This window comes from Mastomys coucha, unplaced genomic scaffold (genome assembly GCF_008632895.1).
Source record: "Mastomys coucha isolate ucsf_1 unplaced genomic scaffold, UCSF_Mcou_1 pScaffold23, whole genome shotgun sequence".
Lineage (NCBI taxonomy): Eukaryota > Metazoa > Chordata > Mammalia > Rodentia > Muridae > Mastomys > Mastomys coucha.
The window spans coordinates 60,483,395-60,503,334 of NW_022196906.1; the positions used below are offsets into that span (position 1 = coordinate 60,483,395).

Sequence of the window (19,940 nt, forward strand, 5' to 3'; positions counted from 1 at the left end):
TCTAACCTCTGGTTTTAATAATTATGCAAAAGAAAATGGAAAAAAAAATACCTGTGATTACCTTTTTCAATCCTTAATGAAACATCACTATACCAGCTACATATCTCCAGGTACAGAACTGAATTGGAAGATGCTAAGAGTGAATTCATTTTTAATTATAGAATACTAACAACATGGAATTAAACCTGACTAGGATAATAAAAAGGCCTTCATATTTAGAGATGTGTTCATGTTCCAGTTAGCTAAACTTGATGCTACTGCAAATAGAAGGTGTGTAATTTCATATTTCATGCTTTCCTAGCAACTACTCAGTTGCTTTAGCAATTAGTTTTGCAAACATTCATTCATTTGGTGGATTGGCTTTATTTTACCACCACCATACTGCTTGAATTAGATATGTTATGGAATAAACGGTCACAAAATTACCAGTGAGAGGCAGTTTCTAATGCATAAACTTGAGTATTCTGAGAGCCAAAAATGCCTTTATTTCTATGAAGACCAAGTAAACCCTCAGCTATTAGAACTAGAAATTTGTTTTCTTGAAGTCTAAGATTTATAATACAAATTTACATGGAAATGGGAAAATCAAAAATAAATTTATGGCCCGTCTCTTCTTTCAGAGTGCTAGATTTTTGTTGTTGTTTTGTTTTGTTTTCTCTGGTGAATCTAGGATAGTTTTGATATTTCATTTTATTTTAGAGACTGTCTCTCTGAGTCTGGTGTGGAAGTGCACGCCTTTAATCCCAGCACTTAGGAGCCTCTGCAGGTGGATCTCTGAGTTGAAGGCTAGCCTGGTCTACAGATCAAGTTCCAGGACAGCCAGAGCTACACAGAGAAACTATTTAGAAAAACTGAGGGGAAATGAGGAGATGACTTTCTTCTTCTTTTTGGTTTTTTGAGACAGGGTTTCTCTGTATAGTCCTGGCTGTCCTGAAACTCACTCTGTAGACCAGGCTGGCCTCGAACTCAGAAATCCACCTGCCTCTGCCTCCCAAGTGCTGGGATTAAAGGCGTGCGCCACCACCGCCCGGCCATGACTTTCTCTCTGAAGCCCAATCTTTTCTCAGACTAAATACTCCTGCTTTAGCTGCCAGCCTCCTGGGGTCATAGCCTGACGCATCTGAGTGTTACTTCCTTTGTAATAGAAAAAAGAACTTACCTTTCTCTTCAGCTGCTTTTATCCTTCTATTAGCTATATTGTAGGTTGTGTATCTCATCCTTTACTCTTGCTGTAGTATAAGGGGAAGATTGTGCAGAAAACAGAAAATGTAAAGTAGGAAAGATCACACACAAACAGTAGGTACATCTCTGCTTTAGCTCTGCACCTGCAGGATTCTTCTGTGTGGGGTATGTGGCTGTATGTACACACACACACACACACACAAACACACACGTCTTTCACTGTGTACACATGGAACTTTTGAGTTTTGAGAGAACAGAACATTGTTAAATCAGTTCTCTCTTTCCACTTTTATGTGGGTTCCAGTGAACAGACTTAGACTGTTAAGCTCGCATGGCAAGAACTTCCCTGCTAATTTGATCACTGTCTAAAGTAAAAGTGTCCCTTTGTTTCCTGGGGTGACTTCTTCTTACTTGGTCTTTTTCTTTTTTCTTTTTCTAATGTGATGTTTTATTTGCTCAGGCTGCTCTCTAATTGCTCTGCAGCCTGTGCTGACCTCTGATTTTTGCCTTTATCTCTTAGATGCAAGTGGGTGTCCTGGTGCCTCTCCTTTCAAGTGCAGGGATTTTTCTGAGTATTTTTAGTTATTTATTAAGTAAATTGTCAGATAGGTAGGCAGAAGGGACAAAGTATGCTTTCTTTGTTCTTTCCCCATGTGGCAATAGTAGTAAGCAGTGGCCTTGTTGTTTGAGTATACAAAACAGAAACAAACAAAAAATACTGACAGGGTTTGACCATTCTCCCCTCCCCCCAAGTTCTTGTTTTCTCCTTCACCGTTTTTGAAACATTGGTTAACTATGTAGTATCTTGCCTCAGTCCTCCAAGTGCTAGAATTTTATGTGTGTGCTGCTACTTCTCGCCTTATCAGTACATTTTGAGTCTCAACTGTTTCTTTTCTTTTCTTTTCTTTTCTTTTCTTTTCTTTTCTTTTCTTTTCTTTTCTTTTGAGACAAGGTTTTTCTGTGTAGCCCCGGCTGTCCTGGAACTCACTCTGTAGACCAGGTTGGTCTCAAACTCAGAAATCCGCCTGCCTCTGCCTCCCAAGTGCTGGGATTAAAGGCATGTGCCACCACTGCCCTGCCTCTCAACTGTTTCTTGAATATAATGTCAAGTTTAGGAAAGATAACATAGAGTAGAATGTGGTTTGTGTTTTTAAAGATACTGTTGTCTCCTGGTACAAAGAGAAAACCAAATTATAATATAAGACAATAAATATGATAGCAAGTTGTATAGAGACTACATCCACAGACATAAATGAAGGTTTCAGAAAGGAGTTATTTGTAATAGTACTTTTGCTGCTAGACATTAAGGAGGAACTCTTTCCAGTTGCAGGATACAAAATTGCTAGGTGAGATTACTTAGCATATTATCAGTGCAGCAGATGATTATAAATAGCAGAGTCAAAAGATGTGAAGTCAAACAAAACAAAGCAATAGATGTGCTGTTAGGTAAGTTAGGACCAAATTGTGAAGTGTTTCTGTGACTTTGAAATACAATCATGAAGGATCTTAAAGAGAGGAATGACACAGATCTATTCGTATAGGAAAGAAGGTCACATTACCTAGTCTGTGCTCAAATTGTACTCCTTGCTGCATTGTACTTTGTTCTAGTCCAGGCTGTGGTTGTGTCTCACCACTTTGCTTTTAGATCTGTAACTATTTTCATTATGTATGATATATAATGTATACGCAATAAAATGGTTGGCAGGGGCCCTGGAGAGGTGGCTTAGAGCACTGGTTGCTTTTCAAGAGGTATCAGGTTTGATTTCATTCAAGTGGCAGTTACAGTTATCTGTGACTCCAGTTCCAGGAGGATCCAACCTTCTTCTGGTCTCTGCAAACACCATGCACATGTGGTGCACAGCCATACGTGCAGGTAAAACACCCATAATCATTGAACAGATGGATGGATGGATGGATGGATGGATGGATGGATGGATGGATAGATAAGTAGATAAATAGATCTAAGCTACTTCTCCAGGCTCCTAGCCAATCATTTTTTATAAGAAAAGGCTAAATGTATTCATTTAGCCAACTTTTGGCAGTAGCAAAAGAGATTAATTCAAAACTTCAGGACTAGCAGGAATTGATCACTAGTTCTTTGAGAGGAAAGAATCACTATTTACTAGCTTAAGGAGACCTTGTGAATGAAGAAGGCTTTAATGAAGTAAGTAATAAAGGACTAGGGTGGGTTATAAGATAAATGTGTAAGATAGTTTATGACTACATTAACTTTGACAAGTGTGTGGCACAAACATAGTTCCTAAATTCCTATGTACATGTGTTTCAATTATTTAAAAAGTTTTGGCTTGATACGGAAATTAAGAAATCACCATAGCTTCTCTGGCAGTGGTGGGGGCTGGCAGGCCTTTAATCACAGTTCTCAGAAGGTAGAGGCAGGCAGATCTTTGTGAGTTTGAAGCAAGCCTAGTCTACAGAGCTGGGTCTAGGACAGCCAGGACTACATAGAGAATCCCTGTCTCAAAGAAAAACAAAACAAAACAAAAACAACAAATTAAAAAAGAAAAGAAAGAAAATCACCATGGTAGCTGATGAGAAAACTAAGGTTAGGAGGGTCTACTGCTCTTGCAGAGGACCCAGGTTTAGTTCTCAGGACCCACACTGGTGGTTCCTAACTTCCTGTAACTCCAGTTTCAGGGAACTCAGTTCCCTTTGGCTTCCTCAGGCATATGCATGACTGTGGTATACATAAGCTCACATGTGTGCACACACATATACTTAACACACAATCTAAATTAATCTGTGGGAATGGCTGAGCTAGAGTAGGAGTTCCTGAACTTCTCCCCTTCGTGCTAGTATTTTGTTTGGCCCTATCTTGTGCAGTCATAGTTGCTGGAATTTTATATTTACAACGTGTATTTACCACTACCTGTCATATTGGACAAAATACTCCTACAGACATTTGCTTCTGGCTCCCAGGGTTTTTCTGTCCCCTCTTCAGTGGTGCTCTCTTAGCCTTGAGGGAGGGATAGTATAAATGTCTGATTTAGAGTTGAATGGTCCACAGTCTGTTCTCTGCGGTCTGACCAGTTTTGGTGTCTATAGTAGTTGCGTATATTAAAAATAGAAGCTTCACTGATGATGTTTGAGAAATGCTCAAATCTGTAGATAAGAACTACAGGAAGCAATCCATTTAGAGTAGTATTAGATTTTCTCTTACAACCTGTGACCTGATCAGCCCTCAGTTTTGGCCCTAGTTAACAGTACCAGGCAGGTATGAGTCCTATCTTATGGAGCAGGTTTTACATCCATCAGAGAGGTACTGGTTACTCTCATAATATCTAAGCCAGTGTTATACTAGTGTACACATCTTTCCAGGACAGTCACTATTGTAGCTCATAGGGCTCACAGCTGGGGAAACTGGTTATTACTTTTCTTCCCCAGTAGTATGCATAAATGGGAGGGCAGGACAGAGGAGATGGGAAAGGGATGGATAGTTAATACTAAAGACAATTGATAAAGCCATATGGAAACTTTCTCTCTCTCTCTCTCTCTCTCTCTCTCTCTCTCTCTCTCTCTCTCTTTCTCTCTCTCTCTCTCTCACACACACACACACACACACACACACACACAAATATATATGTATGGTATAAAATGGTACTACCCTGTAAGAGTATTTTTTAAAAAACATATAAAGAACTCTTCTTAAACTCAACAATAAATTAAAAGACAATTAATTAAAAGTTAGCAAAGCTAAATGTGGCTGGAGAGGTTGTGCAGTACTTAAGAGCACGTACGTCTCTGTAGACCCAGGTTTAGTTTCCTGTATTCATTTTGGTTTCCTCCCAGCCTCCTGTAACTCCAAATTCAAGGGATCCAGTGGCTCTAGTACAAGCTTGTGTGTATACACATACACATAATTAAAATTAAATCTCTTAAAAGAGGAACAAATGATTTGAGTATACTGTAATTCAGAGAAATCGGAAGATAAGCATATGTAAAGTGTTCAACTTCCGCAGTCATTGAGGAAATACTGATAGAAACTACTTCTTCAGGCTTACCAACTCTGTAAAGAACTAGTGTTTACTGGGAAGACTAGCTAGAGATGTGATTGCTTACACATGATATTGGAAAAGTAAAATGGCATGGCCACTTTTGAAGATAGTCTGCTTAAAGATGTTAAGATGTTAAAACGACTCAAATATCTTTCACCTAAAAAGATATGACAAAATATCTGACCTAAGATGTTTATGGAGGGAAAGAGGAAGGAAAAAGGAAAAAAGAAAAGCTTTCCTTTAGCTCCCAGTTTCAGAGACCAAACAGCATAGTACAGGCTTGATGCCTCAACCCCTGGCTGCCTTGCATATGGCATTTGCTAGAGTTAAAGGAGCTAGGAGTTACATGTAACCATCCTTGCATGAGAACTTCAAGGGTCTCAGGTAAATTACTTACCAAGACTATGCCCTCAATAATCTAAAAATATCAATAAGCCCCACCTCAAAGCTTCTTCTGCAGCCTCCCCAAATAACCAGACTATCGGTATATAGACTTTGCAGGGACCAGGCTAAATATATCATAGCATGGATCTGTGGGTCACAACCCCTTTAGCAAATCTCTCTCCAAAAAATATTTACATTATGACTCATAACTAGCAAATTTATAGTTATAAAGTAGCAACAAAAATAATTTTATGGGACTAGAGAGATGCCTCAGTGGTTAAGAGCACTGATTGCTCTTCCAGAGGTCCTGAGTTCAATTCCCAGCAACCACATGGTGGCTCACAACCATCTGTACTGAGATCTGACGCTCTCTTCTGGTGTGTCTGAAGACAGCTACAGTGTACTCATAAAATAAATAAATCCTTTAAAAAAATTTATGATCAGGGGTCACCACAACATGAGAACTGTAGTAAACAATTGCAGCATTAGGAAACTGAGGTTGAGAAGCACTGGCATAGATAAACAAATTTTTGTATTATTTATCTTGTTAAAAGAATGAACAGGAGCTGGGGCTATAACTTAGTTTGTAGAGTGCTTGCTTTGCATGCTCAGGACCCAAGTTTTGTGGCCCCAACATGGGCATGATTGCATATACCTATAATCCCAGCACTCCCAAATTTTTAATCATGGTTGTTTGTTTGTTTGTTGTTTTGAGACAGGGTTTCTTTGTTTATCCCTGGCTGTCCTTGAACTCATTCTGTAGACCAGGCTGGCCTCCAACTAACAGAGATCCACTCCACTTGCCTCTGCCTCCAGCTCTTTTTTCTTTTTGGAGTGTTTTATTCTTTAGGAAAGTATTAGAAACTAGTCTAATCCCTATTCTAAGCTTTTTGTCTCAAAATGAAGTAATTGAAACTGATTTTCAATCAGTTTTTATAGATAACTTTTCTGACCATTAGTTACATGAAAAAATAAATATTATAATCCCATACACATAAATGAAAATTTCTCAAAATAATTTCTATTCTTACTAAGTGTTGTAAACTACCTTTCTTAAAAATTATTTTTATCCAGTTAATGCACTGGGGCTTAGATATATTGCTGTGTTAGAGAATGATTGGTTGATTGTCATATGTGAGCCCCTGGGTTTGGCCCCCAGTGCATCAATGATAGTGAAATAAGTGAGCTAAATAGTAAAATGAATGTGCTAGTATCTTTAAAAATAAAGGTGAAAACCAAGTATAGTGGTGTACCACTTGGGAAGCTGATGCATTAAGATGTACAGTTCCATGCCAATCTGGGATACATAGCAAGTCTGAGAGGAACCTTAGCTACTTAAGGAGAACATGTTTCTAAACAAGTAAGTAAAACATTGACAAATATTTTAACGTATTCACTTTATACCCTACTAATGAAACATAAAAATGTGGGGAAAATAATATTTTCTGTTGTGTTAATAATAAACATGATATGTAACAATACCACCCAAGGTGGGTAGTGCTAAAGCTACAATATAACTTTTATGATATATTATATTTTAAAGTGAAGATATATCTCAGTTGGTATAGTGTACCTATAAGCTAGGTATGATGGGCACAGCCTGTAATCTCAGCACGTAGGAGGTAGAAACAGAAGACCACGCTATCCATCTTTGACAACATAATGACTTCAAAGCCAGTCTGGGATATATGAGACTATCTCAAAACCTAACCTAACCAAAAAGATAAAGACTAGCTGTAGCTCAGTGGTAGAGTACTTGCCTAGCATCAATGAGGCTCTGGGTTTGATCCCCAGTATTGCCAAAAAAAAACAAAAACAAAAACAAAAACAAAAAAAACCCTATGTAATACTTGTTTTGGTTTTTTTGTTATTGGTTTGGTTTTATGTGTATGGGTATTTTGCCTGAATAAGCGTTCCTAATGCCTGCAGAAGTCGGCATTGAATTCTCCTTTTTTTTTTCTTTTTTTCTAGAAAGGGTTTCTCTGTATAGCCCTGGCTGTCCTGGAACTCACTCTGTAGACCAGACTGGCCACGAACTCAGAAATCCACCTGCCTTTGCCTCCCAAGTGCTGGAATTAAAGGCATGTGTCACCACCGCCTGGCTGAATTCACTTTGAACCAGCAGTATGGATGTCTGTAAGCCACCATGTTGGTGTTGGAAAGGTGATATTTCTCTACAAAAGGAACAAGTACTCTTAACTGCTGAGTTATCTTGCCAGCCCAGTACTATTATTGATAATCAATCTTTTTTTTTATATTTATTTATTTTGAATGCTCTATCTCTATGTATACTTTTATGCCAGAAGAGGGCATCAGATCACATTATAGATAGTTGTCAGCCACCATGTGGTTACTGGGGATTGGACTCAGGACCTTTAGAAAAGCAGTGAGTGCTCTTAACCACCGAGCCATCTCTCCAGCCCCAAAAAGCTTTTGAAAATTTGAAATTCAAAAATTGAGAAATTGGCATATAAATTATCCTTACAATTAACTGATCATTATTTGAAACAATCTTTCTAATAATCCTGTACACATAAAGAGATGCTCTTGGTGGGACTAGAGGGAACAGTGGACTAACGGCCTTCTTTTCACTAAGTAGAATGGTAACTATTCATACATATGCAGAAGTATTATTTCCCATGCTAATTCCCTGACTCACTGTCCTCCCTCGCTTCCTCTCTTACTTCCTTTCCATGTCCTTAAAGATTTTAATATGTGTGTGTGTGTGTGTGTATACACTTACGTGTACACACATATGCCCCCTCTTTAAAAGACTAGAAGAGACCATGGATCCTCTAAACTGGATTTAGAAGTAGTTGTAAGCCACTCAACATGGATGCCGAGAACTGAACTTTGGTCCTTCCTGCTCTGCTCTTATTTGCTGAGCTATCCAGCTTCTGCCTCGATTTCTTCTTACTGTATTTTAAGACATAAAGTTTAGGTAGTAATTTATATGTGTACTGCTTTCACTGTAGGGCAAGAAAGCTTGAGAGCTAGCTACAAAGATAATTAAACCCTTTACGTTTCCTTAATTGTGTGACTCTTGACTAAGAGCTACTGGTTCTTTGAGAAATGCTTTCTGGCAGGGCAGTGGTAGTGCATGCCTTTAATCCCAGCACCTGGGAGGCAAGTCAGAGGCAGGCGGATTTCTGAGTTCGAGGCCAGCCTGGTCTACAGAGTGAGTTCCAGGACAGCCAGGGCTACACAGAGAAACCCTGTCTCGAAAAACGAAAACCAAAAAAGAAAAAAAGAAAGGCTGTCTTACTGAAGCTTTCAGTAAATGTAGCCTGTAGGTAAATCACTGAAACAGGAAGTTTTCCTTCAGATGTTTTAATGTCAGTATCATATCTAGGCTGCTTCCTTGAAAAGCTGAGTTTAGATAAAAGTGATCCAAAACTTGTAAATAATGCAGTTTTTCTGCCATTAATGATAGAGCCTAGAACAAAAAGTTAAACCTGTGGATTTTATGCAGTGGATTTATGAGTGTTTGGTATCATGCCAGCTCATGCATAAATTTCCAGACCATTAAGCTGCTTACCTTTTCTCACAGTTATTGACACATTTTAATTATATGATTAGTTGAAGTAGTTATTAATTTTAAAGGGATAGGATTTTCACCCACAATCTTTGCTATTAAATTCTTCCAGTGCAAAATTTCTGAGTACAGTATATTTACTGAGTATATAGACTGAATGACTGGATTTCTAAATGTCTGTATTTCCTGTTGGCTTATACAAATTTTTTTTATTACAAACTTTATTTATTTTGCCCATCAGGTGCCACTGTGTACATTTGGAGGTCAAAGGTCTTTGTTGTCCCCTTCCACTAAGTGGGCTCTAGGTATCTAACTCAAATCATCAAGCTTAGTGGCAAATAACTTTACTGGATAAGCCAGTCTCTGTTCAATTTTTATGTTGCCTTTGCTCCCTGACAAAGGAATTGATTTGAACAGTGCTTGGCCCACGACAATTATGGAATCACCTCCAGTGTTCTTTGGGTATTAGATAAGAGAATGACATTTATTCAGTTCTTTTGGCATTTGTAGAAAAAGTAAACAAGCACAAACCAGTTAGCATTTGGTAGTATATCAGCCATCGTACCTATAGTTAAGTTTATGCTTATGTTCTCTCAGAAGGTACATGTTCTCTCTTATCCCCAGATAGGGCACAGAGAGGCTCAAAAAACCTCTTTTAAGGGTGGCCTGGTGATTTTATTGGGGTTACTTAAGACAGCATGGATAACTAGATACCTAGATGGATAGATAACACATCACCAGAAGGTCCCAATTCTGGAGAGCTGCATCACTGTAGTCTTTACTCCTAGTCAGCCTTCTATCTTTAATATACTTTGTTACTCTGTTCCCTCAGAACACACAGAGCTGAAGGGAGTGAGGAGAGTGGTAGTGGAATCTATAGAAGATCCATTCTACCTTTTTTCTACCAGGGAATGTTAGCAGCCCTGTTATTATTGCCATGTATGTAGCAGTCACTGTATTGCTTACTTTTCTTGTCAAGATGCCTGGAGACCAAGGTATTTTAGGTCATAGGAGTTATTCTTCATGATGGCAGATGGTTTTGTCATGTCTGCAGGAAATAGCTTTACTTCAACATAGATTTTTTTTTTTTTTGGTTTTGGTTTTTCGAGACAGGGTTTCTCTGTGTAGCCCTGGCTGTCCTGGAACTCACTCTGTAGACCTGGCCTCGAACTCAGAAATCCGCCTGCCTCTGCCTCCCAAGCGCTGGGATTAAAGGCGTGCGCCACCACCACCACCCCGCTTAGAATATTTTTTATACAGAAAATTGAAGCGGAGAAGCACTTCATAATCTATCACCTTCTAGTTTAGAGATAACTGAAGAAAAACACACTGATTACTCTCCTCTCCTGACTTTTTTGTTCTTCACTCTCTCTCTCTCTCTCTTTCTTTCTCTCTCTCTCTCTCTTCTCTCCCCCCCTCCCTCCCTCCCTCCCTCCCTCCTCTGCCCCCCATCTGCCTGCCTGCCCTCCTGTCTGTCTGTCTCCCCCCACCTTTCTAGATAGGATCTCATATAGCCCTTAAACTCAGGATCCTGTCGTCCTTACTCTTTGTGCACTAGATTATAGGGGTAGGCTGTCACACTTACCATAAGGACATAACTTTGACCCTTATTTTCTTACCTCCTATTAAATGTAACTGGAGGCACTTTTTTTTTCTTCAAAATATCTGAGATATAAATTTTATTTGTTTTAGTCTTTTTAGAGGGGGCTGTTACCTCATGCTTAAAATAATAATGAAAATTAGATTTATTTAGTACGTTTTAGTTTACAAAGGACTTTCACATGCTTTATCTCATAATCCTTGTAACCATTCTGTTCCAGAAATGTGGTTCTTTTAAATGTTCTGCTAAGAAAATACCCTGTTTTTTCCCTAGTTATTTTCTTTTATACTGTAGAGCCAAGATAATACTTTTAAAATACCACTTGATTTTCTCTTGGTGATTCTCAGCGAGTTGAAGAAGGAAATAAAAACTTATTTATATGTTAGTTTCTCATAAAGAGCATACAAGATGAGAGGTTTAGATATATGTAGCTTAATGACAAGCCTAATAGGTAGTGAATGTTCTCTCTTAGTTTCTCTCTCTCTCCCTCCCCTCTCTCTGTCTCTCTTTTTCTCTCTTTCTCTCTCTCTCTCTCCCTCTCTCTCTCTCTCTCTCTCTCTCTCACACACACACACACACACACACACACACACCATTCTTGTCCTCAGGAAACATACTGTCTCCCTAAATAAAAAGAAATATATGTAACATACCTGGCATATACCTGTCATTCTGGTCTTAAGAGGCTGATGCAGGAAGATTGTTATGAGTGCAAGTCTAGCCTGGGCTACATTTTGAGACCCTGTCTTTCAGGTAGATACATACATACATACATACATACATACATACATACATAGACAGATATGCAGGCCTGTTTTTACCTGCCTTCAGTCCCAGCACTAGGGTGGCTAAGTCATGCGGATCTCTGAGTTCAAAGCCATCCTGGTCTACATAGCCAGGCCAGACTGTAAAGGGATCCTGTGTTAAAAAACAAAACAAAACAAAACAAACACACAAACAAACAAAAGGACACACGACATTACAATTTACAACTTTCTAGAAACTAGGTGTTCATTTGTGTTATTAAGCTTCTATCTTGTATAGAAGCCAGTTCCTTCCCATCCAGGTGAAACCCTATACTCCTTTAATATTTTCTAAGGATTTTTTTTTTTCCAGGCTGGGGATGTAGTTCAGTAGTAGCACAGGTCATGCCTATCATGTGAAAAAGCCTTGAATTTTATCCCCCATACGTCAACACACACACACACACACATACAATACCCCTAAACACAATCTGATCATAGAAAATGTAGAATTTTATATTCTGTGACAGGACTCAGACAATTAGAGAATGTTATACTGGCTGGTTTTGTGTCAACTTGACACAAGCTGGAGTTATCACAGAGAAAGGAGCTTCAGTGAAGAAATGCCTCCATGAGATCCAGCTGTAAGGCATTTTCTCAATTAGTGATCAAGGGAGGAGGGCCTCTTGTGGGTGGTGCCATCCTTGGGCTGGTAGTGTTGGGTTCAATAAGAAAGCAAGCTGAGCAAGCTAAGGGAAGCAAGCCAGTAAGGAACATCCCTCAGTGGCCTCTGCGTCAGCTCCTGCTTCCTGACCTGCTTGAGTTCCAGTCCTGACTTCCTCTGGTGATGAACAGCAATGTGGGAAGTGTAAGCTGAATAAACCCTTTCCTGCCCAACTTGCTTCTTGGTCGTGATGTTTGTGCAGGAATAGAAACCCTGACTAAAACAAATGTGGTACATGAGAAGAAATGGTAAGAAGCCAGAAAGGATCAGTAGAGGCAGCCTGTGGATGGCCTTGGATAGCCTTCCTTTGCAGTATGAACACATTAGGGCATATTGTGATAGATCAGGGCCTCTGTGTACTAAACTGCAGAATAAATAAAACACATTATTCTTGGAACCTTTTTTTTTACTTGTAGTTTTAAAGAAAAATATTTATATTAAAATGAATCTATAGTATCATAAAAATCACACATCTTTTTTAAAAATACAAGTGTTCAAAGAAATCAAAGGTTCCTTTCTTTCTTTTGAAATAGGGCAGGGCCTTACTATATAGCTCAGAATGGCCTGGAACTGCTGATGTAGACCAAACTGTCCTCTGACTTCCCACTCCTAGAGTTTAAATGTGTGTGTCACCATGCCTTACCTGGGATTTCTTTTTTTAAATATAAGAAGTAACCTTTATTCTTCAGGTTACTTGACTTTCTGATTTGAAATGTTTGTACCCAAACATACTTTCCTCTGTTTTCCAGGTTCTTCTATGTACTTCTTCATAATTTTGTCTTAGCATCATCACATTATAAAATTTATTGGCTGAGTTTTTAATCATATACACTGGATTGTGTGAGAAGCTAGGGTATATTCTCTAACATTGGAAAACTGGCTGTGGCTCATCTTGAATGGATGGTGCTTGTATATGATGGGTAGTAAGTCATTCAGATGCATTCCTTTACTTCTGCTTTCCTATTTTCTAGTTAATTCTTACACTGCCTCATAAACATTCAGAGTAATAGATCTGATTATGTGATCACTTTAACTCCACATCTTCTGCTTTAAATTTAGAATGGTATTGAGGTTTTCCTAATACAGCTATATAACCTTTTCCAGTTTTTGCCTTAACCACTCCTTGCCAGTCTTCGTCCTTCCCTGCTATTCACTAAACTTAAGGACTACACCACAGAGTTTGTAGCCTCTTCGGCTTTATTTTTGTTTGCTTTTGCAGTTTCCTCTTCCTGAAATGATCTTACCCAGTCTTCAGCTCTTAAAATACTCTTGTTCTTTGAGATTTTTGTGGAGGAGGGAAATCAAAGGGAGAAAATTGAACTCCTGAGACTCCTTCCCTGGGTCTTCTGTCCCTACAGTAATTATTCTCTTTGTTCACAGTGGTATCCAGGTTTGTTCCTTGGTTCACCTTAAATATTCATCTCTTGCTTCCTACCCCTCTTAACTACATCCTTGATCTGAGTTTAAATTTTTTTCTAGAGATGGGAGGAGATTTGAGACAAGAGCTCATGTAGTCCAGGCTGGCCTTAAACCCAACAAGTAGCCAGGGATGACCTTGAATTCCTGGTTTTCCCACCTCTAGCCTTCACCAAGTTGAAATTTCTATCTTTGAGACTTTTTTTGTGGCATTCCTTCTCAGTTGACTTAATGCTCTAATAACTGAGAAATAATAAGGTTGCTTGTATGTGGGGGTGCATAAAGGAGAGAGGAGGGGGTGGATTTGGTTGGTTTTCTCCTTTTTAAAACAAAACAAAACAATTTCTTATGCAGCTTACATTTTTAGATTCTCAGCCTGTTTTCTGTCCTAGCCCTGCTGGTTCTCATTATCTCTGTTTAGCTTTTCACTTAGCTCTGGCTTCCTGTACTGAGCCCAGTTAGAAAACCACCTTTCTCATGACCTTCTAAGCTAATATCACTAAATATATACATTCTCTTTTTCCCTTAGGTAAAAATCTCTACACCAATGAATATGTAGCCATTAAACTGGTGAGTAGAATGTGTGTGCTGTGGTCTTTGTGTTTTGGTGTTTTCATTCCTAATGTCTTCTTACAGGAAGTCATTGTAATCATTCACAATAATGCTGCTATTTTTACTGTGCATATGATGCCAGATAGCCATTTTTTCTCCATTAGGATATTATAATGATAAATCAGTATATGTGTAACATTGCATAAATGGTATATTAACTAAAGTGCTAGCAAAGATGCATCAAAAGTTAATTGATTAAAAAAATAGCTGAAAGAATAAGTAATTCTCTGGACTCTCTTTCCTGGTTCTAACTTGATACCTAATTTTGTTACTGTTTTTAGATTTATTTTATGAATATGAATGTTTTGACTGTGTATGCGTGCGTGCGTGGGTGCGTGCGTGCGTGTGCGTGTGCGTGCACGTGCACGCTCTCTCTCACTCCCCCCACCCCCCACCTCCATGTGTGCATGTCTGGTGCCTATGGAGGTTAGAAGAGGGTGTTTCTGTTCCCTGGAACTGGAGGTAATGGATGGTTGTGAATTCTGTTATTGATGCTGAGAATTGAACCTGGGTTATCTGTAAGAATAACAAGTACTCTCTAAACCACTGAGCATTTCTCTGGAACATTTTGACATCTGTTATTTAAATGTAAGGTATTAATATATTTACCAAAAACAAGAACAAATGTGACAATTGATGTTTTAAAGCCATGGTTCTCAACCTTCCTAATGTTGTGACCCTTTCCTACAGCTCCTCATATCATGGTGATCCCCCAACCATAAAATTTCTTTTATTGCCACTTCATAATTATAATTTTGTTATCATTATAAATCATAATGTAAATATTTTTAGAATCAAAGGTTTACCAAAGGAATCAAGACACCAAGTTTAGAGCCACTGCTTTAAGAAACTGTCTGGACAGGTATAGCTGGCACACGGTTTTCAACACATAGCTTTTTTGTTTGGTTGATTCTTGGTTATTGGTTGGTTGGTTGGTTTTGGTTTTTCAGTGCATGATCTCCCTGGGTAACAGCCCTGGAACTTGCACTGGAGACCAGGCTATCCTTGAGTTCACAGAGTGCTGGGATTACAGGCTTGAGCCACCTTGTCTTGTTTCTGCACATACTTTTAATTCCAGCGTTTGAAAGGAGAATGAGGAACTCGGTGTCATCCTCAGGTATATATTGAGTTTGAGTTTAAGGCAGAAGCAGGTAGATCTCTGTATGTTAGAAGCCTGGTCTTCATAGTGCCAGGACAGTCAGGGCTACAAAGTGAGAGACCCTGTCTCAAAAACAAAACAAAAGAAAAAGCTGTTAAACTGGTTGTGGTTGTACATTTCTTTATCTCCAAGCATTGGAGGGCAGAGACAGATCAGGAACTCAGTGTCTTTCTAAGATGTATAGCTAGTTAGAGGGTAGCCTGTGCCTGGAGACTCAAGAAACAAACAAACAAAATCCACAAAAACATCCTCTCCTGTTCTGATTAGTCTTTTTATTGTTTTAGCTTGTTAGTTTGTGGGCTTGTTAGGATTCTTTGGTGGAAGAGATGGTGTTGCCAGGTTAGTTTCTCTACTAAGGAGATAACAGGTACTGGTATTTAAAACAAGAGGCGTCTCTGAAACTCTGCTGGCTCTGTTCCTTTTTGAGCTGTTTCATGTAATTCAGGCTGATCTCAAACTTCATGTGTACCTGAAGCCATGTATGCACCCCCTCCTGTTTTTTATTCTTGCTGAGACAGGATCTCACTTTGTAGCTCTGGCTGGCTCAGTTCTCAGTGAGTAGCCTAGCTGACCATAAATTTATGGCAGCCCTTGAGCTGAAGCCCTGTTAGTACTGGGTCACAAGCAACTCCACTTGCTTTGCTTTTGTCTTTGACTTAGAGTTCTTTGTGGAGAAATTAGAGCAAGAAGAGGTAGGACATGCAGTGATACAGGGCATGTACCTTCTAAGATGGGATTAGCTACCTGCTTTCTGTAGAGGAATTTAGTTCCTCTAGTGCATTTGCCTTTTGGCTTTCTGTTTCACACATACTAATCTTTAATTATCTTAGACTACTTAACAGGAAGAAAGAGTCCATATAACACTTGAATCTAAGAGTGTCAGTGCCCACTTGTAACCCTAGCACTAAAGCAGTAGTATTGTAAGTTTGAGGCCAGCCTGGGCTCTGTAGTAAGTATAGTGAGTCCTAGTGAGTCCTAGTTTCAATAAACTAAAACACACACACACAACACAAAACAAAACCAAAGAAAACTAAAACAATATAAAAACACGTCCTTTTAAAATTTTGTGTTCTTACTATATACTTAACATTGTACCTATATTTTTCTCAAGGCTTCTTTTGAGGCTTTCTGTCTAGATTTTTTTTTCTGTCAAGTTTATACCATTTTGACCTATATAGAGATGTTCTATAACATATTATTAATATCATTGGCAGACATTTCACTTTCCCTTCATTTCCTTTTTTATGAAACTTTATTCTGCTTTGTTTTGCCAAAACAGATAGTAGAATTAGGGACTAGGGTTATAGCTCAGTGGTATTTAACATGAGTTAGAGGAAGACAGAGGAAGATAGGCGAGACTGAAGTGAGAATCATGTTTGGAGCATAGCAATTCCATCTGTACATCTCATTCCTTGCTATTGAACTTAGTCAAGGGACATAGAACAATAATAATTGATCTCCTTTCATTGTAAGCAACATTTTTGTGAAGTATCAAGGTCCTATAAGACAGCCATCTGTCATTTGGTCTAGGATTTCAGGCAGGCTTGTATGTTCCAGAAAAGCCATGATTCTGGCAGATGGCCAGCTCTCTGTTCACAGGAGTTACATCTGCCACAGAATTGCAAGAAACTTGGTACTACTGTTTTTGTTGTTGTTTTTCAAAACAAAGTTTCTCTGCGTAGGCTAGATTGGCCTTAAACTCAGAGATCTGCCTGCCTCTGCCTACCGAGTATGTGCCGCCGCTCAAGTCTGCTACTGCTTTTGCAGCTCTACTTTGTTTAGATCTTTGTTGTAGCTCTTACCTTTAAGTTTTTAAGAACTTTTAAAAGTTCACAAAGTAGGACCATTTGGGCCAGCTCAGAAGGTAAATGTGCTTTCCGTGCAGTTCAGACAACCTGAGTTCCATACCCAGAGCCTGTATAAATGTGGAAGTAAAGAACTCCCAACAGTAACTCCCAAAGTGTTGTCCCCCCCACACACACACATGCTCCCCTCCCTTGTACACATATATTACACACAGTACTACACACATCATATTGAAGGAGAAGAAAAGAAGAGATAATTGAAGACTGCTTAAAAATATGCAAAATAGGGGCTGCCAAAGGGTCTGAGTAGTAAAAGCACTTTGCTGCAGTTCAGTTCCCAGCACTCATGTCAGGTGATTCGCATCTGCCTTGAACTCCAGCTTCTGCTTCTCTCCTTCATGGGCAACTATACATATATGTACATACATACACACAGAGATGAAAACACATGAATAAAAATGAAGTAGATCTTAAACAAATATGCAAAGTAACCAGGCATAGTGACTCTCATCTGTAATTTCACTTGAAAGGTGAAGCAGAAGGATCATCAAAAGTTCTAGGACAGCCTGGGTTATAGAATGAGAGATATTATCAAAAAAAAAAACCAAAACAAGGGGCTAGAGAGATGGCTCTGTGGTTAAGAGCACTGATTGGTGCTCTTCTAGAGGTCCTGAGTTCAATTCCCAGAAACCACATGGTAGCTCACAACCATCTGCAATAGGATCTGACGCCCTCTCCTGGTGTGTCTGAAGATAGCTACAGTGTACACATATACATAAAATAAATAATTCTTTAAAACAAACAAACAAAAACTAGTGTGGGTGTCTGTCTCATGGCTGCATTCCTATACTCAAGAGGTAGAGAGAGGAAGATCTGGAATTCAAGGTCATTCATCCTCAGCTACTTACCAAGATCAAGGCTAGCTAAGCTACACGAGATCCTGTCTTAAAAATAAAAAAGGTATATGAGTGCATACATATACATACAAAGTACAAACAAAATATTGGTCTGCATTTCTCTTTTATTAATCAAACCTAGAAAGAGTTAGAAGCAAGATAAAAGCCTATGTGTGTTGCTCATCTTGCTACTTTTTTCTAAACTGCTGTCTGTATGTTTGGAAGGCTTTATATTCTTTTTTGTGTGTGTGAGATTTCAAAAAGACTTAGAGTTTATTAGATATTTTCCTTATTTACATTTCAGTTCTCCCCTTTCCTGGTTTCTCCTCTGGGGAAAAAAAAAACCCTATTCCCTCCCCCCAAGGCTTTATATTCTTAATGCTTCCAGATTAGGTCCTGAAGCCATATTAGCTTGAATAGGCTTCAGCCATGTGCTCAAGAGACTGGTTGAAGGGTTTTGTATATCCTGTGATTAATAAAACAAAACAAAAAAGTCATCTTGTGTGAATATGTGTGAGGTATGTTCCCAGCACTGGGATTCTACAAAGATTAGTTGTTTGTTTGTTTTCTTTATTAACTACGTTATCAAAGTTAGGTTTCTAGCTTGAAATTCAAGTAAAAGTCCTCTGGTATGAGTCCACCCCTTATGTTCTGCCGTTCTCTCATGTTCATCTCTGGAGGCAGGCAGTGCTCTCCTGCTCTGCATCCATCTCTCTTGTCCTCTTTGTCTTTCATGAAATGATTGCTGGTGATTTTGCTATTAGACACATTCTGTAACTGGCTACTTTATTGGTGATAAAGTTGATGACCTGTCAGCAAATGAAGAGTGGTCGGTCCTTCTGTCTGAAGGCTTCAGGGAAGTAACTATCATGTTATTAGCATCATGTGCTTTTCTTTTAACTCTGATGATCTCAGGAAGCACAGAGTTCAACGCTAGCTAGAGTTGAATGCTGTGAATTCTTTAATGGAATTCCTTGAGGGTATAAATACCCAAATTTATTTACCTTAACTTTTCTTAAAAGTAACAGATAAATGAATTAGGTAATTTGAAAGAAGCTTCAGAGTTCTGTGATTTATGCCCTAAGAAACTATAGATATTTTTTGTTAGATTACAGTAATTTTTTTTAGTACTTTGAAATAGAAGATATACTTTTAAATGTTGATACTACAAAAGTATAAATATTTGAGGAACTGGGATGTAGCTCTATTCATAGAATGCTTATCAAACATGCATAAAGTCCTGATTTTGATTCCCCTATACCATATAAAACCAATTGTGGTGGCACAAGCTTATTATCTATACCAAGGAGTAGAAATGATTGACTACAACCTTTTCAATTACACCATTCTATTTAGTTAGTTAGTTAGTTAGTTAGCTAGTTAGTTAGTTTTCTGAGGTGATCTCTCATAAAGTTTAAGCTTGTTTGAAACTTGATATGTAGTCAAGGATAACCTTGAACTCCCGATCTTCCTGACTTCAGTTCCCAAGTGCTGGGAAAGTGGAAGTGCTGGCAGCTGCAGCATTTTCAATTAAGGCCAGCTGAGCAAAAGGGTTTTAGTTTCTCCAAAGTACTCATTCATCAGCCCTGTCTTGGTGGTAGGCATCCTCGTTGAGTATGCATGTTTAAGAAGTTTTGCTTGTGGTGGTTGTTTCAGTTTTGTTTTTCAATAAGGGTCTGTAGCCCATGCTGCCCTCCATGTAGTTGACCATGTCCTAAAGCCAAGACCCTCCTAAATGCTAAAATTAGAGACATTATAAACATGCTTGGCCTGATGATTAGTTTTGGTTGGTTGAATGGTTGAGATTTTTTTTTACTCTGTGAGAGAGAGAGAGAGAGAGAGAGAGAGAGAGAGAGAGAGAGAGAGAGAGA

General features: G+C 38.7%; 1 protein-coding gene across 17 annotated transcripts in view; it reads left to right on the forward strand.

Annotated features, from left to right (window-relative positions):
• Csnk1g1 (casein kinase 1 gamma 1) overlaps window positions 1–19,940 on the forward strand; it is a 148,093-nt gene that overhangs the window by 54,854 nt on the left and 73,299 nt on the right. For all 17 annotated transcript variants that reach the window (XM_031344207.1, XM_031344221.1, XM_031344208.1 and 14 more), the window contains one exon: window positions 14,127–14,167. In XM_031344207.1, the coding sequence (XP_031200067.1) occupies window positions 14,127–14,167 (41 nt within the window). The remainder of the gene's footprint in view (window positions 1–14,126; window positions 14,168–19,940) is intronic.